Here is a 21339-nt window from a genome sequence, read left to right as displayed (position 1 = left end):
TGATATTAAACAATAGGTGTAAGAACTTACAGGGAAGTCTTTATCTGACTCTTGTATTTGAACAGCAAAGTTATCTGGGAAGACTCCTTCTTTACCATTGAGCTCTCCTCTCCACCAGCCCGGCTCTCCAGTGTCCTAAAACAAACAACAGGTCATTTCAACCAGTATTTACCTCTTCCCCAGAACAGATACAGTTACACAACACCTTCTTCCCTTTTACTCACAACAAAGTAATTGTTTGTCTGAAACTGGCCAACTTAACAAGGGGAAATAGCTACAGATCAGATCAGGTTTGGTCAGTTTTTGTTTGTTTTCTAAAATGCAGGATGAAATTATATTACATCATATAAGATAAGGGTGTAAGGATAAGATCTGCAAAGGGAAGGAAAGTACATAAACCCAGTTAAGACCTAACACACAACATTTGATCTTCTCAGCTTCCTTGACCAGCAAGTTATTCAGTAAATACTCCAAATGTTATTGGCATGATGCACAATTCTACTAAACAAAAGTGATTCTGATGTGATGGATCAGCTCCACTGGTTTGAAAAGGATGAAGAAGCAGAAGAATATACCCCCTGAGAGAAAAAATAACCACACTATGAGAAAATACAGTACTGGATAATTAATTCAGTGGCAGAGAACTCCATTACATGATGTTACTGGATGAAGGCCTCTGTCCATAACAGAAAGTATGATGTTATACTTTACCAGCATAAATAACAGCTTTCCCCTATGCCTCAGATCCAAAAAAATCACAGAAACCTACAATGGTTTGGGTTGAAGGGACCTGAAGGATCACCCAGTTCAAACCTCCTGCCATGGGCAGGGATGTCACTCAGTCTGGACAACTCTTCTTAGCTCCACTTCGAACCAGTGTGTGCTTGGGACAAATTGGTTTAAAAAGACAGAGAGGCAAAAGATTGAGTAGAGATGGGGCAAGGGTTGCTGTGTTTACAAAAGGGCTTCCACAACTACTCATTTCCACTGTATTTATGATCAATGATGCTCATAATAGTAATCACTTAATTCCATAGAATTAAAATTTTAATAAAGAAAAATGTGTTAAGTCTTCTTCAGCAATTGAGCAAACGTTGAAGATTAAACTTTCCACTTTTTTAGGGAAGTCATTATTTCTTAATATAGGCAAGCATATAAACTAACAAAAGACTGCAGAATAGTGCAGGAAAATTAATTATGGGTAGGTTTATTTTTTGTTTAGAACCATCTCTGCACATCAAAATGATCAATCAAAAAGGTGCTTTCAGAATTCAACACAAATGAGAACATTCAACTAAATAATCACATTTCTCTTACAGACAGAAAGTATCACTAATTTCTGTCAGGTTATTCTGAATCCCCAGGGAACAAGAACTGTTTCTGAAGGTAAAGGGGCTGTTTGAAAGCTTTTCCCATTTCCTCACTGAAAAGGCATTTGGTACTGAGTGTACACTGATCCCACTGGCATTTGAGGACCCCAAGATAACTCCCACTCTGGAACAATCTTTGAAGTCATCTGTATCTCCATCAACTGCAGAAGCAAAGAGTTGACTCTCACATGAGAGAAATCAGTCTACAGGAATATCTGCTCCAGCAGACCCTCCTGCTTCTCAATTCATACACAACCTCCCTGTACAAAATTCACCAAAGCCACACACAGGGCCAGAGCAGACCCAACTTTCTTACCTTACTGATTATTTGAATGATCTCGCCTTCTTTAAAGCTAAGTTCATCATTTGAGCCATCATAGGAAAATATTGTCCTGCAATATTCCTTGGCTGGAACAGAGGCGCACAATTAATCTGGATACCGTGGGTAGCAACATTCCTTATAATAGCTCACTTATGCTGGCTGAGAGCTGAGAAATTCACACTATAATCACACTTTCCTTCTAGACCAGCCACCTGAGACTGATTTATGAATATTCAGTGAAAGGAAAAATAAGATTATATAGTTATTGAGCAAAGGAAATAGATCTTTGAGAAGGTAGAAGTATAAGCCCCAAAGCCTTTTTTTTCACAACTTAATTCAAGCACTCTGATTTCAGAGGGAGAAAAGAGGCATTAAAAGTGTAACAGTTAAAATTGTAACAGCACATCTACCCCCCCAATAGCATTTATATATTCAATTCTGAGCTACTTTACACAAAAATGATTTCAAGCTTATTAGAGTTTTTATGTATTTTCTCAAAATTGATCTAAATTTCAAATTTGCAGTCCTAATTAAATACAGGCAGCTATTTTCAAGTGACATCCTTTATTAACATGTAGAGCTACAGAAATTTCAGGCAGCAGACTTCAGAAATTGCGCAGTGAAACCAAGTAACTAAAGCAAAGGCATTCCTTGGCTAAGCACCTGAAACCAGAGCTCATCTGAGCCATCAACTCTCGGCCACAGCCTCTTCTGCAAAAGCAGAAAGAATAATTCTTTTCTTTCCATTTGGAATAGTTCAAAACTAATCCATTTTAAATTGTGGTAAAAATTGAAAAGGCAAGAGGATTTGTTTTCCTTTCCCACACTGGCACAAAAACAACCATGAGAAAGGCCAAAATACATAAACATAGACTTTTTAACCCCAGCACATTTTAACAATTTAGCAGCTAACAAGGTTGCATTTCTGTATCTGACACACTAAGAAAGAGGAAGCAAACAGAAAGGACTCTTCAGCTGCTGCCATAACCTATCAGGTGTTTGGCACTGACAGCACAATGAGCAGCTGCTTCACCCTCCAGTCAAAGCAGCACACCATGAAGTCACAGAATCATCTGCAATTCTTAATGATAGCTTTTGCTGGGTGGCAAGAGAATAAATCAGTTGCAGTCAAACCTTTTTGCTGTTGTTGTGTTTTGTTTAATCAAGATACACATCTTTAGTTTAAAAATGCACAAATTGTATTCACAAAGAAAAAGGAGTAATAACCACTATGTTAAAATGCCAAAGTATGCCACGCTTAAAGAGATAATATATATAGATTTTGTATCCTAACATAACTGGGGGAAAGAGGGATCAAATTGTGATTATTTTACTTTTTAAAGAAAATATTTTTATATACTTGCACCGGAGGCCAAAACAAACTTCCAAAACCAGAAGAGTCTCACTGCAAAATAAGCCAACCTAGCCTAAACATTTCAGAGATCTGCGTTTATCTGCTAAGAGATGAACACAGTTTATTTTAAAACCTGATCTCTCAAAACTGAGGATGAGACACATCAACTACATTATGGTCTATATTTAAATATATTTATAAGGAAGAAAAACAATCAGTCTTCCTAAAGATGTTCTCATCTGGTGTCTATAGGTATTACCTACTGATGTTCTCCTACAGCTTCTATTACTGTCATATTTAAGTTCCTCTCTGATATATTTGCTTCTCTGGGAAAGAGACTCACCATGGCTACAGATTAGATCAACTTCCATGCTTTTAGCATGAGATGCACCTGAAACTATTAAAGGAGCTAAATACTGAATGCTTTGGGTGTCCAGCATTGAATGTTGGGATTTTTTTCTAGGCAGAGTTGAGTTAATTTTTATGCATATTTTTAGACAAGTCAAATTTCACAATGCTCAGGGCTGCACATTGTCTTGCTGGTTCTTAGAGCAATAGCACTGGAATGGTTTAAAAGCAAGATGTTGCAGTTTTCTTATTTCTGCAAATTATGCATTCCATAGAAAACAACACACCAAAATAAGGTACCTCCACATAAAACAAAAATATACTTAAAATTACAATACAGAAGTTGACAAAATGTCTGCTCTGGAACCGGGGAAATGAGCAGTCTACACATCACATAATCAAAGTTAATTTTTCATAGGGATTGGCACTCCCACAAGATGTTTTGGGTTGACTTAAAAATATCTCTCTTGATAAAACTGTGCAATTTGGCAGCTAAATGAAGTCATAAATTCTTAAGAGATAAAAAAGAAAAAAAAAAAAAAAAAAACAGCATAAACAGAATCACAATGGAACAGGATTATGAAGGGAAGAGACCTCAACATAACCTAAGCACCAACTTTCAGATGCATGCTGCCACCTCCACAGAAAATCCTGAGCCTACAAAGGAACTTGTGTAACCTGGGGACAGAAATTGTGCTGGGAGACTGTTCCATGGAAATAGGTCTCCAGCATCCCATCAGAATCAAACCAGGCAGAAAGTAAACAACATGTCAACAGAAAATTAATGCAAAATGACTGTTGCAATAAAAGTTCCTATCCCAGCCTTATTTTGTTCTGGGAGATAACCCTACAAATGTGGGGTTTTTTTTCTAAAGAAATGTAAGCAAAAATTAGTTTAGACTATTTTGCACTTGCATAACTCCTCAAGGGTACAGAATATTACACAAAACTTCAGTACATGCAGACATTTTAGATTTTAACACCAAAAAAACAAATTGATAACTAAATAGTTCATAAGAAAGGACTACCACATAACAGATGTAAATATCCATCAGCCTTACCTTTTGGTTTACTTTCAGCTTCTGGTTTTATTACTTCAGGTGTGTTTTCAGTTTTTGTTGTACTGGGAAAATGAATTAACTTTGTTCCAGGAGGATGGTTAGGTAATGGCTATATTAAGGAAAAAGAACTTTGTTAACAAAAATTCTTTCGAGTTTTGCTATCAGGCTACGGAAGATACTGGATTTTTCATTAGCTGAGATGATGAAAATTACCATCTCCAAGAGATTTAATGAGTTTTCCCACTAAGTACTTAGCTTATTGTATTTACTTCATTACAGACACGGCAATTAGAGTTTGTCTACTGGTAAAAGAGCACAGCTTTCAAACTGGAAGCTGATCTCAGGATATGGCCAAACATACTTTAGCAATTGTACTTCAGCAGTTCCAGGTGTTAACTCCCATTAGCCTGAATATTGCCTCCTCCAGTACATACAGAAGCAGTTATTTAACAGCTCTGCTCACAGTAACTCTCTGGCCATGCTTACTCTGCAGTGGAATAAGGCAGGGATACTCAGCAGCCATACAGCACTTCAGACAAGCAGTTTTGAACTACTCAGACAAATGAAAGAGAACATGAAAACCCTGTCCCAGCTTCCCTTCATTCGCAGCAGTTTGTACAGAACAGTTCAAGTGTCACTAGAGATTTCTCCTACGTGAAAAAACAAAGAGGCATTGCCACAAGTTTCAGAGTTTAATATCTAACTAAAATAAATTACAGAATATTTAATTTTTCCCCTCACAAACTTACTGAGCTGCCAGGCAGATTCTGACAGCTTCAGCTGCATCCACCTCTTCACACCCAGAGCTACACAGAATATGACCTTACAGTCAGTACTCACCTGAGCAGCCTTAACAGCATTACTGATATGAAAAATCCCACTGCCTTTAGTTACTCTGCTCATTTTCATCTACAGTTCAACTTTGCAGATCTTCTACTGTCAGAGAAACTGGATTTACTCTCCTTAGAGCCAGACAATGCCTGTAAGCTGATGTTTGGTGCCTCTGACATACCATAGAAGAAGGCAAGGTCATTTGGGATGTTCCTGCAGTACCTATGCAATTTAACTCTCTCCAGAATGGTATATGAAGGAAGCACTAAAATAACCCTCCTCTGAGATCAAACACCTCCAACATGGAAATAGTTCTCTGCATTTCCCCCTTCCAATGTAAGATGCAATTAGGAATAAGAGAGGAAGTTTAGGCCGACAGGGTATAAATAGCCTGAGCCCATGTGGGATGTTGGGAGAGCTGGAAGGATCTCCTGCAGCAGTATATACACTCTTGGGCCCTTCAGATCCATCAATGCTCAGCCTTCCTGTGCTGAACAGCTTGAATTTTCCAAGGGAAAATAGACCTCTCCTCTACACAGCTTTCTTTTATTTTTCTTACTGTCTTAAAAGACTGACAGTGCTCTCCAAGCATTTCATCAGCTAACGCCAAAGCAAGTTAAGCACAAACCCAAGGAAGCCATCTATTTTTACAAGAGCTTCATGAGAATTATCTCCCTTGGGCTCTCCATGCTGTTCTGTAAGTCTGTCCACCTTTGGGATGACTTTGGCAACAAGTGGAATATTAAGTGCTAAACTAAATTGTTTATTTCTCTGACATTAAGCTATGCAAAACTGTTTTCTCACTTCATTTCCTCTCTTGATGAGAAATGATCTACCAGACAGTTCCAGACAGGCCAACCAAAACTGCACAGCATATGTCACTGCATATATACAGTCAAATAGAACAATTCAAAAGGTCTGAGCAGACTTCCTATTAACTGCACAAGTTTGGAAAGGCTCTTGATATTCCCAAGTGACAAGGCAGACAGTAGGGAGGCATCTTTTTGAATGATCAATCTCATGACAAGAAAGCAAACTGGAAGCTAGGACCTGAAAACCTACTCGAACAGCATTCACATGAACATCACAGTAGTGATCACAGCCTGCCACATCAAGGGACAAAGGGAAGGAATGAGGAGAATTCATGTGACTTCACAGAATCATGGAGAAGTTTGAGCTGGAAGGGACCTTCAGTGACCATCCAACTCCAACTCCCTACCATGAGCACGGACACCGCCCACAGAACCAGGCTGCTCAAAGCCCCATCCAGTCTGGCCTTGAACAATCCCAAAGATGTGGTTAACCATAACTTGTGTGGACAACCTGTTCCAGCACCCCACCTCCCTCACCATGAAGAGCATCTTCCTCATCTCCTCTCTTTTCTTCCTAAGTCTCCCCTCTTTTAATTCAAACCATTGCCCCTTGTCCTTTCATTACAGACCTCAGTAAAAAGTCTCCCTCCATCTATATATATCCATCTATGTATTGAAAGGTTGCAGTAAGGTCTGCCACAGACCTTTTCTAAACAACACCTTCTTTAGGAAGCAACATTCCCTGAGCTTTAAACAGAAGGCAACACACTTGCAACTTTTCCAAATCATCTGATGCTCTGACCAGACCAGAAACAAGCACTACACACACCATGCCATTGCTCTGAGCATCGCTACTAAAGAAAAACACAGTCTCTAATCCTCCCTCCTCCCAGGGACTCACCTCACTTTCTGCCCTACATCAATAGAATTATTACCATGGCAGAGGAAAACAAATCACTCACCACAACAGCATTAATGACCATAACCCACAAACAAAAATTGAAATAGACAAAGGTTTTAAAAGCTTTCTTTATCACCTAAGTCAAAACTGGACTATCTCAGCTGCCTTTAATTTACCAAAAGCTGAAAATTCATATATAAGCTCTTGATATAAAAAAAGCTCAAGTTAAAGGACTGAGCATTGTTGCTGTGCTTCCAAGGAGTAAGAGCACTCTTGAGTTCAGATCAAAATAAAATTCAAACAAAGAATAAAAGGGCTCCTTTTCCCACTCAATCATAAAAAATGGGGAAAAGAAAATGCAAAATCCTAGAACTGCATTTCTGTGTAAGGCTTATAGGCTTACACAACCAGTAATTTATGAAGCTTGGCAGCACTCACTGAAGGTAATGGCAGCTGACACCTAGAAGAGCAGTCTCAACATCTACCAAAACTTGAGAAAAAAACCCAAATAAGCCAAAACAAAAAGAAATGCCAAAACATTCCTCGTTTTAAAAAACAAATTTAAGTCTACCAATATAAGTTAATCTTCTCCTAGACTATACATAAAGTCTGTTACAAGGTGAACCAGAGGGACCTCACACTGCAGATGTGATTGAGATGCCACTGTGTCTTTCACCACATGGCTCTGAAAAGAGAATTTATGTATCAGCTTGGTTTTTAGTCTCTAATGATTTAAATACCAAGACATTTGAATAGACCTTTTGGAATCAATGTTAAATACAACTTACTGTGAAACATATTCAAGGAGATTTGTTTTGTTTTATAGGCAAGCGCCCTATGAGAGGGTAATGGTCAGATTCCACATCTCCTAAATTATTGTTACAGGAAATCTCAAAAGAACAACATGTACCACTACAAACCTTATCTTGCTTTTTATCTTCTGATTCATTACTGGATAATCTTGTTTTAAGTTTCACTGAGCCTTCCTTAAAGATATCTCCAAACCCAACACCTCGGATTTTCTTTGGCTGTGCTGGTCCCAAAGCAGGTTCACTCCCATTTCCTGGAGAGGTCACAGGTGAGGTAGGACTATTGAAAACAGGCTCTGAAAATAAAATAAGAAAGGGAAAACTATTTTAAAAGCTGAAATTATTTATTTGCTCTTCTGGGAAAAAAGCGGAAGCAGCACAGCTTTGTGCACTGCTCCTGATAAAGAGCTTTTCAAGGAACACCGCTGTACCTGTAATACCTCACATTTGTTCTCATTTCATATTTAATGTAAGACCAACTTAAATCACACCAGTTTTGTCCTGATTACTCTGGCAACTAAGTCAACAGCTCACTAATATTCTTGCTATTTCAATTATCACTCAGGCTCCACAGCCTGTTAACATCAGTGTTTTCCATTAGTTTTATGAAACACTGCTTATGCACTCTCTGAAAATGGCATTTTAGTCCAACATTTAAAAGCTTCTCATTTGAACAGCTACAACCACAGAAAGCAATAATCAATAAAGGTCCATAATGAATCCAAACATGTTTCAACTGTCACAGGAAAACAGTGTATTTCAGTGGCAGAGTGATGCCTCTCAAGGAACCAGAGAGACATTTTCCTACTGCTCAAAATGCTCCAAGCATTCAAACCAGATACAGTTGTTGGAAATTAATCACTGCTGGATAATTCAACTATTTACAATTCTTTTAATCTTTCCCTTTTAAGGGACAGCATTTATCCACCCCCCAGAAATGTATTTCAGAGAATAACTTAATTTTGTTGCTAAGAGTTTTGCAACTTTTTTTAAGAAGTTTTTAAATTATGGTTAGATCTGTTAAAGTCCACAAATTAGTATACACAGTCAAGCAACTTTTGCATGCAGAATTCCAGGAGACAGCCATGTGAAAGCAGACAGCTTTTATAAACCAAAGTCAAAATGGCCTCCATGTCTTTTACTCTTTGGGTCAAGTTCTTTTCAGCCCATGCAGGCCTGTGAACAGCAATAAAGATTAAAGCCTCTTCCTCCTATCATTAATTTAAGATATTTTGATGGTACCGTGAAGCTAAGCTCTCTTGACTTCAGTCGCTCACCTTTCGTCTACTCAGATGCTCTTTATTTAGTTATATCCCCCTCATATCTCATAGGACAGCTAAACATCCCTTTGGTGGGCAAAGTCCAGGCTGCACCTTTGAATGACCACAAGTAAGTGAAAGGAAGTTACTGTTTCCCAAGAGTGAGGAGGGAAGCAAAAGGTACTCCAGACCCTGACTGTGAAAGTACTGAGCATTAAATACAACCCTGGGGGATGAGGGGCTGAACACACCAACTTGTTAGGTACTGACAGGAAATACAATTACTTCAAATTACTGTGCAGTGTCACTGATCTCAGAATTCAGGAAATAAGATCAACATATACCCATTTGTAAATTCACTGCACCAGACCCCACTAAACTGAGAGGACTTGACCTCCAAGGAAACAGCCACTGAGCTATCTGGGACTGCTCAAGTCAAACTTTTATTTTACTACTACTGTGATTTCCACAATTTCCAAAAAAAAATCCAAGCCAGGCTCTTCCCTATATCTGAGCAAGACCTTGTTTGAAGCAATCAGTACTGGACACCATGTAAATGAGGGTGCGCATTACCACAAGGTAAACAAAAACAACCTGTTTTTCTCGAATGTTAGACCACTGTCTTTTAAAAATCAATTAACACCTGCTATGATGTTCCCAAAAAACATTCCTGTTTCAGCAATACCATATCACAAGTCCCCTTCAAATTGATCTTCACAGATTTAAATGTTTCTAAAGTGCATTTTCAAGGGAACAGAGTAATTGCCTGTAAAGCACAGACCTGATCTGTTCAGCCACAGAGCATCTGCTTCTGCCCCAGCTATACAGTCATGGCCAGAAAAAGACAGCCAAATGTAAATCCTGCCTTAAAAACATCTTACTGTTAGATGAAAACATAATCTAAGGCCTAAGAAGTGGGATCTGTCACGGTCATATTTACTGAAAAATCCCTTCACCAGGATTTCTTCTTCTGGCAAGCTGAGAAGCCTCATAAAAGAATGAAAACAATAATTATCTGACTGCTGTTCCTGTGTTTGGAATATGGTCTGGACATTGTTTACCAACAGGTGCATGTTTGATTGGTTTCCTGTGAATTGTTTTTACTTAATGACCAATCACCATCAGCTGTGCTGGACTCTGAGGAGTCAGTCACGAGTTTTTCATTATCATTCTTGTTAAGCCTTCTGTCTGTATCCTTTCTCTTTCTTTGGTATAGTTTTAGTATAGCATTCTTTAATATAATATAATACCGTAAAATAATAAATCGGCCTTCTGAGAACATGGAGTCAGATTCCTCATCTCTCACCTCATCCTGGGGACCTCACAAACTCAACAGGGATCTCCTTCCTTGGACTTAAAATAAGTTGAGGCTCTCCACACTGTTTTGATTCCCAAATGACTTGGTTAAACACTTGAATTTTCTGTTTTAGAGAGCTCATGTCTGTGAGAATAAGACTGAAAAAAGCTATTAAACAAAAGATTAATTTTATATCCAAGTAAAAAAAATATCAACTTTGAATATGATAAAATTTCTAGTGATAAAGTGTATACCACAGATTTGCAAGATTAAGACTTTGACTGCCATTTTATTATGAGTGAAAATGGGAGCAGACCTGTATCCTCATATTCAGCATTAACACTTTCTGGAAAGAAATGGGAACATCATTCTTAGGAAGATTGAATTCTTTACAACTTTGTTGTACTTTAACCATAATACCCCATATTATACCAGAAATCAAAAATTACTTTGCTAAAAGTTTGCAACAAACAGAACACTACCTGTGTCATCCAGAGCATCCTGTGTTTCGCCATCATCCATTGATTCCAATTCTTTCACAAAGTTTGAAGGAAACATCCCTGCCTTGCCATTTAGCATTCCACTCCACCATCCCTCTTCTACCTGTATAGAAATATTTTGCACATTACCAATGGAGCAAAAGGAAATTCCTTTCAATTCCATACAAACTCCACAACCAGCTTTGGGGAAAGTTCAAATTATCACGATTTCTTTATACAGAAACCTACCAAACATGTAGAAGTATTAGACAAAAAGAAGAGGAAGAAAACAATTTAATGTTACTAGTATCACTACAGCAATCATCCTAACAGGAGATTAGGCCCATTCCAGTTAATCCCGAAAAGCAGAAAAATGTTCATCAACTTTCTCAAAACAGACTAAGAGGCATTGCACATTTAACATAACAAAGAAGTATTAAACTGTTAATGAAATGCAGATGAAACTTTGAGTCTGTGTGTCCATGGAAATTTTTATGTGCTCTTGCTGTCTTTTCCTCTGTCTTGTCCAGTTTCCACCAATCCTGCTCCAACTGGCCTCATATCCACAGGGCAGCTTCACACAACTTTGACCAAAAGATGAGTTTGAAAGATTAAATTTCTACAGATTATGTAGGGTAGAACACAGAAAGGTCCTTAAGGACATCAGAGAAATAGAAAATTAAGCTCTCCACTCCATCTAGAAGAAGGCTGAACAACACAGCCTGGCCCTACATACACCACAGGGGCAGGGACCTGCCCCAACCTCACCAAGTCCACAAGGATTTTGTGGAGTTACACCACACTCCTAAGTCTAGCAACATATTGGAAAGTTTATCAGGAATACCACACATGGTCTAAAGCAGAACAAGTAAAAGCAGGGCAGGAAGAGGTGATGGGGTAAAATGATACCAAAGGACTAAAAATTGTGCCCTTTGGATTTATGAACAGTTTTTAAAATGTCATAAATGAATTCAGTTTATTTACCTAATAAGCACTAGTTAAAAACTATAATGGAGATAAATTTTCAGAATCTTTTACTTAGGTTGCCCTGTTTTGAGGCTGGAAAGCTGTTTTTAAGAAAGGAAAGCAAGAGGAAAAGAAAAAAGCCAACCAAGCAGCAGCTGGTTGCATTATCTTTTTATAGCCTGGCTTTTTAGGTCACTATGCCTGACACACAGGCACAGTTTTTAAATGCCAGTCCACCTCCAGGCAAGCAGAGCCCAAGGAGAACCTGGCAGCTGCAGACACAGGCAATGAAAAGAGCACTGTTGTTTTTAAAGGCATCCTGGTGCGAAAATACAGCTTTGTTGTGGATGGTTCAAACTCAGAGACTGGGCCTCTGAAAAAATCTTAAGCACAGATTTCTGACAAGTGCTGCCCAGGCTCTGGCACCTCAGGTTTGATGGAACACATAACAGAAAATTAAAATATAAATGCCTTGACTCACCCACGCCACTCACTCAGGAGCCATGAGAAAGGGACTTTTAATGGTTACAATACAGAAAGTGACCTGAGCATCCATTTATTCTTCTGCCAAGAGATGTGGTCAGCAAAGCACTTTACAGCAAAGCAAAGTGATGCCAACTCAGAGGCACACAGGAACAAACCCAAAATTTCCTGGGCACACTCACTCAGCCTCCTCACCATACTGCCTTTATATAAACCCCTGACTAGACACAAACTGCATTGCCAGAAAAGGTTTCTTTCATCAACATTATGACACAGGCTAAAGAAGCTCTCCATGTTTTGATGGAGAACATCTGCACATCTGTTAGCAGCAGCAACACAGATGACAATTTCTTAACCCTTCTCCTCCATTCCAAAATATTATCATATGATCCAATTTCCACAAGAGGGAGATACAGCTCTGGTACACACACCAGAACTTTTTTTTCAGCATGAATCCCATCAACTTATTTGTACAAAAAACGCAGACTTGCAAAGAAAAAATGGGGAAGAAGGCTGAAATAAGCAGCTTTACCAATCTGTTGTGTTTTTCTTTTTTTTTTTCTAAAAATTTCCCTAATGATGTTATATGACATTTTATTTTGCTTGAAAAAAACCAGCATGCAAATAGTAAAGCTATAATACTACAAAAATAAATCTGCTATTTAGTGCTGCTCCTGACAGGACAGAGGGAAAGATATAAAGGAGAAACAAAGGTTTTAGAGCAATGACAGTCACCATGTGCACTCTGTGCATGTTCTTCATGTGTAAAACCCATGTGACTTTCTAGAAACAAAAAGCGCTGTGGATTCAGCCAGCACATTGCACAATTTTCTTCCCAAAAAGTTACTTCTGCTCTCTTCAATATCAACCATTTAATTTCTGAACCCATTTGCTTTCACCTTTGATTTCATGATCAGTGGTGTCATGTATATCAACTCAATTTACAAAAAGCACTCAAGGGCTAAATATTTAATTATTCTCAAGTAACTGATAGAGCCAATCCCCCTCACAGAGCTGATTTTACCTTATTCTCTCCACAGAAAGAGGTGACCAAACAATTTTTCCTTGAAGTAAAAGTTAAAAGTCATCTGCATGCACAGAAACAACACCTTTTACATATAAACATAAAGAAGCAAACTATCTCACAGTAGGGAGGACAAATTACTAAGACAATTTATCCCAGCATATTGCACAACCCATGGACAGTATTTTCTACCATTCTTTACATTTCTGGTCCCATCAGTACAGTTTCATGAAGCAGACAGACATAGTCTACACCTGTCAGGTCTTTTCTACATCACCATGAAAAGAGTGTACAAACGGTTCTGTGACCATACTAAGCTGCATTATTTTTCTATCAGGGAGCATTTCCCTAAAAATTTGTCAAACAAGTAGCAAAGACTGGGTACTACAAAAACATATTTTCAAATCATTAAAAAAGGAATTAGCATGGCAACTAACAGAAAAAAATCTAAATAATAAAATATAATCCACACTTCCTTAAGAAACCAGATGAGGAAACGCCGATTTTTTTATTCTGTTTGGCTACTTGGCCATCTCTGGTACATGACACCACATACCCCTCTGAAAATAATTCCAGATGCCAACACATGCAAGCAAAGAGTTGCTTCCACAATAGTTCACTGCATGTGCTCTCTCATGAATGCTTACACTGGACCATCCAGCCACAGCTGCCAGTGCAGGCACCATCCACAAATTAAACTGCTGAGGTTACCCAGGAACACTCCTCAAAAAACACCCACACACAAAGGCATTTATGAAACTGTGAGTTTAGAGAGCAGGTTTTGCAAGTCACCTGCTCTGTTTACTCTCAGATATTAAATTCTGGAAGTATTAGTGCAAATGCATCTAAGGACATAGTTTTTTCCTTGCTGAGAAAATGGAAGAGCCCTTCCTGGCAACTGCCAGGTTAGCACTCTCTTCCAAAGAGGGTCATGCACATGAAAAACACAGTCTCATAAAGCTACTTAAAAAGCACCACCAACAACACATGGCTAGAAAGAAAGCTTCACTCTCCCTCCTCAGAGCCTCAGGGAGGAAGAGATGGCACCAGGGAAGGTCAGAGCCTGCTGTGCATAAGTTTCCCACTGAGTTCTAAAAATGTTCCTTCCACAATCACTCTGATCTTTCCCACAGCTTCCCTGACAGATTTCACATTTGAAAGAGACACTCCTCTGACACATACAAGCTTCTCACCACTGCTACTGCATGGAACAGACACCAAGGAAGCACATGGGTAAGAAAAGATAAGAAACCACCACTCCAATTCAATGGGTTTACAAGAGAACTTGAAAATGACAAATCAAGTCAAATAACATTTTTCACCTGTACCAATTTGGAGTATGTCTGCCTAAAACCAAGGATCACACAGACAGGGCCAAAGAACTGTAAAACCCTTTCAAAAAATGAATCTGTGTAATAGATCACAATTTATTACTGTGATGATAAAATATTTCTCTAAACATCTAGCATTCATAGTTTTAGTATTAGATCCTGAGAGAAAAAACTCCAGAATTATTAATTTTAGCTGCAAAAACACTACTTCCCATGCTATTTTCCCCGACATGCTTGCAATACAAATAATCAGCCAAAAAAGTGGTTTGACTCTCAGCATATGAATAGCCAGCTCTGTAGAACAGCTTACCTCATCAATGATGTCAATCACATCCCCCAGCTTGAGCTCCAGCTCATCCTCATTCTGTGGGATGTAGTCGAAGAGCACTTTGCACTGCCGCTTCTTGGACCCTGATCCAAGGGAAACACCAGAAGTAAGAACACTCATAAAGGAGAGCCATCCTTTCCTACACCCTGCTCCTGAAGACCCAGAAACCATTCCAAATAGCTATGTAGCTTTTGATCCTGATTTTGTGGTTTGCTCGGGTCACCTTAGGCTAGGGAGCCATGGTTCTGATAAACGAACACTATACCAATTACCAACCTGCTATAAAAAGCATGTTGACACAAGCAAGTCAGGTAAATCCCCACTACAGTGATTTCTCAAGCTATTTCCCAACCAAAATTTGCAGGAATGGCAATCACTGCCAGTTAGTATCTACTTGGAAGAAAATGTGCAAGTTTGAGCTTCCAGTCCTTAAGTAATCCTGAAAGCAGGAACAACTTTTGTTATGCACCAGACTGGAGAGCTCACAGACCTTCTGGCCTCTAACAAGAACCTTGCTAACCACAGCTCTGAGGTAATGCCAACATTTGCTGGGCTCATATTTAAAAATCTGAACTCATTTTTATCTGTGAATTAAAAAAACCCCTACCTTTTCTCAGTGGCATCTAGTAATGGCATCTAGTAATTCAAACTGTCAATTAGCAGTCCTCGACAAAGGCAAGATTAAAATCAAGTGCAGTTTTTAGCTGTTTGCCCCATACTATTAAAGCACTGCCGACATTAAAAAGGCAAAATGACATCCTGAGAGGGGAGAGCACTGAAGTGGCTTCTGAGAACTCAAGCCCTGCAGCCACAGTGGTGTGAACCCACACTGCCTAATTACTCTGCACATATCCTGAAGCGCTACTCCTGCTGAACCCAGACAGTTTATGCACTTCTCCTTCAAACAAGAGGCCATGCCTTCAGACCTTTCCCACAACAGAGCAGCCAGCATGCTTTTGAAAACAATTATCATCTTGAGCTATGACCCATGCATGCTCCCTATCCTCCTCAAAAACAATCTGCCACAGTTTAAATGAAAATATCAATCAAAAGCTTGAGGTGGTAAAGCCTAAGCTTACAGGAGCTGTGTGATTTCCATGCTCTCTCTCTTAGACTTTGAACTCCTTCCACACTCAAGCTTCAGCAATTAAGATTAGCTGTGTAAAAACATTTCAAAACACAGACACTGCCTCCAAGATTGATCCTTGTCTTTTAACAGCACTGTTCAAAGTCCAGAGCAAGGCATTCAGAAAACCACACCCAGCATTCTCAGTACAAAACAGGCCAGGCATCAAGCATCTAAAATTTCTGAGAGAGGCCTCACCAAATCAAGAATTTTCTACATGCTGGTATATGATCTATGCAAGAAACAAATAAACCAGAAGTATGAAGCTTTATGAGTTATTTCTAGTAACACATAATTGCCCACATAATATACCCTGCTTTTACCTCCACTGGAACTCATGCATGAGCCCAGAGGGATTGTTCAGTTCAGAGTAATTGCAATAAATGGTTCAATAGCCTTTACTGCCTCCTGCAGTGCTTTCAAGGCTTCTGTTTGGTAGGAGATTAACTGATACCAAAAAAAGGCAAATTTAAAAGTCACTGCCATTTGGCATAAATCTGATCACAGTGTTCCTTTTCATACTGCAATTATATCTAAATGGGAGTGGGAGGGAACCCATGGATGCATTTCACATCCAGAAACCTCCCTCTCCTCTGAGGTCTGTTTCCAGCGACACAATTTAGGAAGTACTGCCTCCCATTTTTGAAAATCCCTAGAATAACCCAGGAAAGGAACCTGTCCTCTCAGAGAACAGAACTCCAGCTTCACGTGCTGCTGCAGGACTGCTGGGCTGGCAGCCTGCAGGCAATTCTGTGCCTTCCCAAAACAACTTGTCTGGCTTCAGGTTTTGTTTGTTTTGTATAGGGTAAACCAAATTTAGCTCTTTGTTGCTGTTACACAGCACAACTTCTGTATTTTCTTTCTGCTAAACACAGGCAGACATCTAACTGATAGGAATTCTGCCTGCAGCTTACCACCCACCTGACACAAAAATACCTGAATTCAGGGAGAGCTCCATGAAAGAAACTTAACTCTGTTTTTAACATTGTAAACCTCATTTCAGCAAGTGAAAAGCCAGAAACACACAGACAACTTAGCTCTAGAAAGCAAGTGATTGCCCAGGCACATAGCAAACAGGATCTGCAGGAGCTGTTCAAACAGTCTTCCAGGAAAAAAAGAACAGCAAGTGAAAGGTAAAGGCACAGACTGTCACTGCAGCAGGTAAACAGCTGTGTGCCTAAAGGGAAGCGCTTGAACACCATTTTCTCCAGAAGGATGAGAGTAGCCAGAGCCCTGCAAAGAAACCAAGCTGTACCTTCTACCCTGGCCACAGCCACCAGCATGAGGATGTGACATGGAAAATATGGGAACATTCCAGGGTTAAGGTGACCAGAACAATAGCTGACAGCTGAACTGGTATGAGATCACGTTCACAGAATCCTACAGTATCTCCAGGTGGAAGGACCCATAAGAGTCTGGCTGTATTTATCTAGGGCCAGCATTAATCTTTCAGGTTATATTTTTTCCAAAGTCTGCTGTGTAAACACCCAACAGGCACCTACACGCTTTTGCCAACATGCAAACACAGATCAGAGTCACTAAAAAGTGATTTTAAACCCTTAGTTTCCTGGAACAAAGTCTCAAAAAATTTGTAAAGGTGGTGGTGGTCCTGTTCCAGGGTTTCAAACAACAACTAGTGGAATATAAGCAAAACCACAAAGCATAAACATGCCAGAACCAGTAAGTTCTGAACTTTATTAAAAAGCAAGCTTAAATCATAAATGCCTTCAAAACCTTTTAAGACAGAGGAAGCCACAGTAATTTAAAGGAGTATCTTACAAGAGATTGGTGTGACCAAATACAAATCACAAGCCCAATTGCTGGATGCAGGGAATGGTAAGTTTTCTGCTCTAGGTTTCAGTCACCTTGATATAAAAACTGGCATTATAACAAAAAAATCACAGATACAGAAGCACCAGTGCTACACTCCTGCCATCCTGTTTCTTAGAACAAAAGGAAAACTACTATTTTTTGTTAATACCACAAACTGCACCTTGTTTCATACCAGAAGCAAGCCTATCAGGAAGAATCTGAACTATACAGCCCTTCCTTGTCAAAGCCCTGAATTTGTAGCAAAACTTGATGTTTTCATGTTTCAACTTTTCTTTTAAAATGACCACAGGAAAATTTTTTATTATCATGAACAGGCTTGCAGCTCTCCATTCACATACCTGATAATCCAAACAGAGTTCACATGAAGTTACAGAGCTCTCTAACACCTGGAAGGAGTCTAAATCCTGGTCACAGGAAAATTCATCCCTATTACTGGTGTTAAAAGCTACATTTAAGCTTTCTGCCCATACATACAGGAGCAAAATTTGTCTTTGAATCAGTTTTTCCTCCTATGTTACTAGTTTTCCACATAACCTTAAAACTAAGTCATGCATTAAATAATTCATGTTTATTTTTAAAATGCACGTCAGCAGCATGCACAACTGAAGGAATTGGAAAGACCACGTACTCTTCTTGAAGCCTTTGGACGGGGGATGAGGCTGAAATCCTCCTGCTGGAAGCCCATAGCTGCTCATTCGCTGCACAAGACTGGCTACATTGCCAGATTTCTCCCTCCTGAGTGGCACAGCATCATCCTTGGGCTCTACATCCTTCTTAACTTCCTGAAACAAGAGATTCAAAAGACTCAGAGGCCACTCAAATCACCCAAGAGGTCAGTGGTTTTAAACAGGTGCACCTTAGACTGACACATTTCAGGTACTTACCGTTTGAGGTATAATGACATATTATATTCAAAAATCATGGCCTTCATCCTACAACTAAACATACCCAAGACTGTAATAAATTTGACCTTTCCATACAATTGTGTTAGTAAACAGGTAATGCACCAAGAAAAATCATAAAAAGGGGCAGCATTTTAACCATCTACTCTAAATCTCAAAAAGGAGCTTTGAATCCAGAAGTCTCATATTACAACTTTTATGAAACACCTCATATTTGAAAACATTTTTAAGAATATAAATATTACTTGAATGACAGACCATAGGGTAGGGTACTAAAATATTTTCACACATAAAGCTGTATGAAAAGACTGAAAAGCCTATAAACATGAAAGCACCAGTTCTTGACAAAAAGGCCAAGCAGCAAGTCACTCTACTGCATCAGCTCATTTAATGGGAATCCACTGGAGAACAGATACTCTGAAAGAAGGAAATCATCACTTTGCACAAGAACAAACCCATTAAGTCGGATCAATGGCCCATCTATTGCAGAACACAGCTTCCAGCAGCCAAAATCCCACATGCTCTTTAGACCTCCCACAGCTCAGATCCTCCCATGTTCCCAGAGCATCCATAAGGGTTCCATCAGGGAGATGGATCACCTCCTCTCCCTCCTGTGCCTGCAGCTGGAGCTGTTGAATCCCCTTCCTAACCCATGGTCCTGTCTGCTCCACAGCTCTCCTGGGGATGCAAACACCCATAAGTACTTGCAGCTTTTTGTGATCCACTTCACAACAATTCCTGTATCCACCATCAGTAGCCGCTGGTTAACAACTCCCGGAGTTATTGCAGCTGTAGCTGCAATAAAATATTTAATACTTGAAAACAGAATTGGCAAGGCATATATATATACTTACTCTTGTCATGTGAACTCTTGAACATGAGCTTCAAGACCATAAATTGCCCATACACTGATAAAATGCCAAAAATATGAGAAACATATTCCCCAGGACCTGTCTGTCTGGTGCTTTTTGGACTATTACAGCCCAGCTTTCTTACTTGTAGCTGTCCAGCTGGAAAACTCAGCAGGTCTGAACATCCACTGATGCTTTCAAACGTACTGTGAACCTCAAGTTAAACAGACCAAAGCATCTTTCAATTTCTCAAAAGAACAGAGCAAGACTACAGACAGCAGGATTTTTCCTCCCACTCATCTACATTACATAAAAAAGGCTTTTTAGAAAACAGTCGAGAGTAGTTCCTGCTGTTACTCTCCTTCCTCCACAGTGACTTCTGCCCTGGAGATCTTAGCTCTGCTGAGATCCATGCCATCTTCCAAGTTCAAAAAACCCCAAAACAAACTAAAAACCAACTCCTCTTGAATAGCACAGTATCCTACCTCCCATTTGAGTAGACATTTCACATTTCAAAGATTTTGTCATTCTTCCGGCCTACAGCTGTTTTTTGGCCCATTACTTAGAAGTCTGATAAAACCATAAGCAATTAAATTTGGCTACAGCTGAAAAGTTTGTCACCTCCAAAATGCCTTTCTAGCTGCCTTGCTGACAAGGCCATTCTGCTCATCTTAAAAACATACTGGTACATGAAAATCTGCCTAGAGTGCTTCTGCCTGCCCCTGGATTTTAATTTTTTTTTTTTTTTGCTATGCAATTTATACAGGCTCTGAAATCTCCAAGCTGCACCAGGAACTAGTACTTCCCCAGGTTTCTCAATTTTAACACTTTCCAGTGAGGACTCAGCTCGAGGGTCCTTCCCAAGGTCAGCACTTCGCAAAAGACTTCAGAAGCAGTTGCTTCAATTGCTTTGTAAAAAGCACATAGATGCAAAAAGGAAGTGGGCAAGCTCCACACAGGCAGTTTGGTCAAACCACGACTTTTTTAAAAAATTTATTTACTAGATGAAAAAAGAACAAAAACCAACACACACACCGCTTCCAAATGCTAGAAAATATTGTGAGATAAGCACCACCTTAATCAGTAATTTGAATTAAACAGACAATATATTTTTAAGTCCAGCATCAAAGGCAGGAAAATAATGGATAGGTTACAAATAAAAGGAAATTATTTCAGACAAAAGCAGTGCCCTCTACAAAAGACCAAAGACCCAAAACCAAAAAGAGGAATGCTTGAGCAACTTTCTTGCCAGACTTGAGTGTCCACCTGAAGTAGTGACAGGTAGAAAGTATGGTGGGTCTAACACAAGACAATGGCAAATTTTAGCAGGAAGTACAGTGCAATTACATAAAAAAAAAGAGGATCTAAAATAATTCTGTGTATAGTCATTACACACAGAAAATCTTGTTGCCTGATTCAAAGGCTGAAGATTTACTGATGAAGGCTTTCCTCAGCAGACATCAAAAAGAACAATCAGACAGTGGGAGAGCCCGGCAGCACCAGGTACTCTCTGTACCTTCCTACCACAGCCAAGATAGGAAAGCTGGGAACACTTCAATACACAATTAAGAGAAATCAGCCTAATCCAGGACACACAAAGCAAAGAGGATGTAAGGAGAAGTTCAAGCTGACTGTGATAAAAACAGGAGCAG

The 21339-nt window shown here is 39.3% G+C and overlaps 1 protein-coding gene across 1 annotated transcript in view; it reads right to left on the bottom strand.

Moving 5' to 3' along the window:
* The window catches only part of CD2AP (CD2 associated protein), a 74224-nt gene that overhangs the window by 18233 nt on the left and 34652 nt on the right, over positions 1 to 21339 (bottom strand). The window contains exons 3-9 of the mRNA XM_030945022.1: positions 18563 to 18716; positions 14958 to 15058; positions 10847 to 10967; positions 7920 to 8104; positions 4456 to 4564; positions 1687 to 1778; positions 31 to 135 (exon numbers count right to left, since the gene is read on the bottom strand). Of these exons, the coding sequence (XP_030800882.1) occupies positions 31 to 135; positions 1687 to 1778; positions 4456 to 4564; positions 7920 to 8104; positions 10847 to 10967; positions 14958 to 15058; positions 18563 to 18716 (867 nt within the window). The remainder of the gene's footprint in view (positions 1 to 30; positions 136 to 1686; positions 1779 to 4455; positions 4565 to 7919; positions 8105 to 10846; positions 10968 to 14957; positions 15059 to 18562; positions 18717 to 21339) is intronic.

This window comes from Camarhynchus parvulus, chromosome 3, assembly GCF_901933205.1.
Source record: "Camarhynchus parvulus chromosome 3, STF_HiC, whole genome shotgun sequence".
Classification (NCBI taxonomy): domain Eukaryota; kingdom Metazoa; phylum Chordata; class Aves; order Passeriformes; family Thraupidae; genus Camarhynchus; species Camarhynchus parvulus.
The sequence above is the reverse complement of the archived record's forward strand: the minus strand, read 5'-3'. Positions and strand labels throughout refer to the sequence as shown.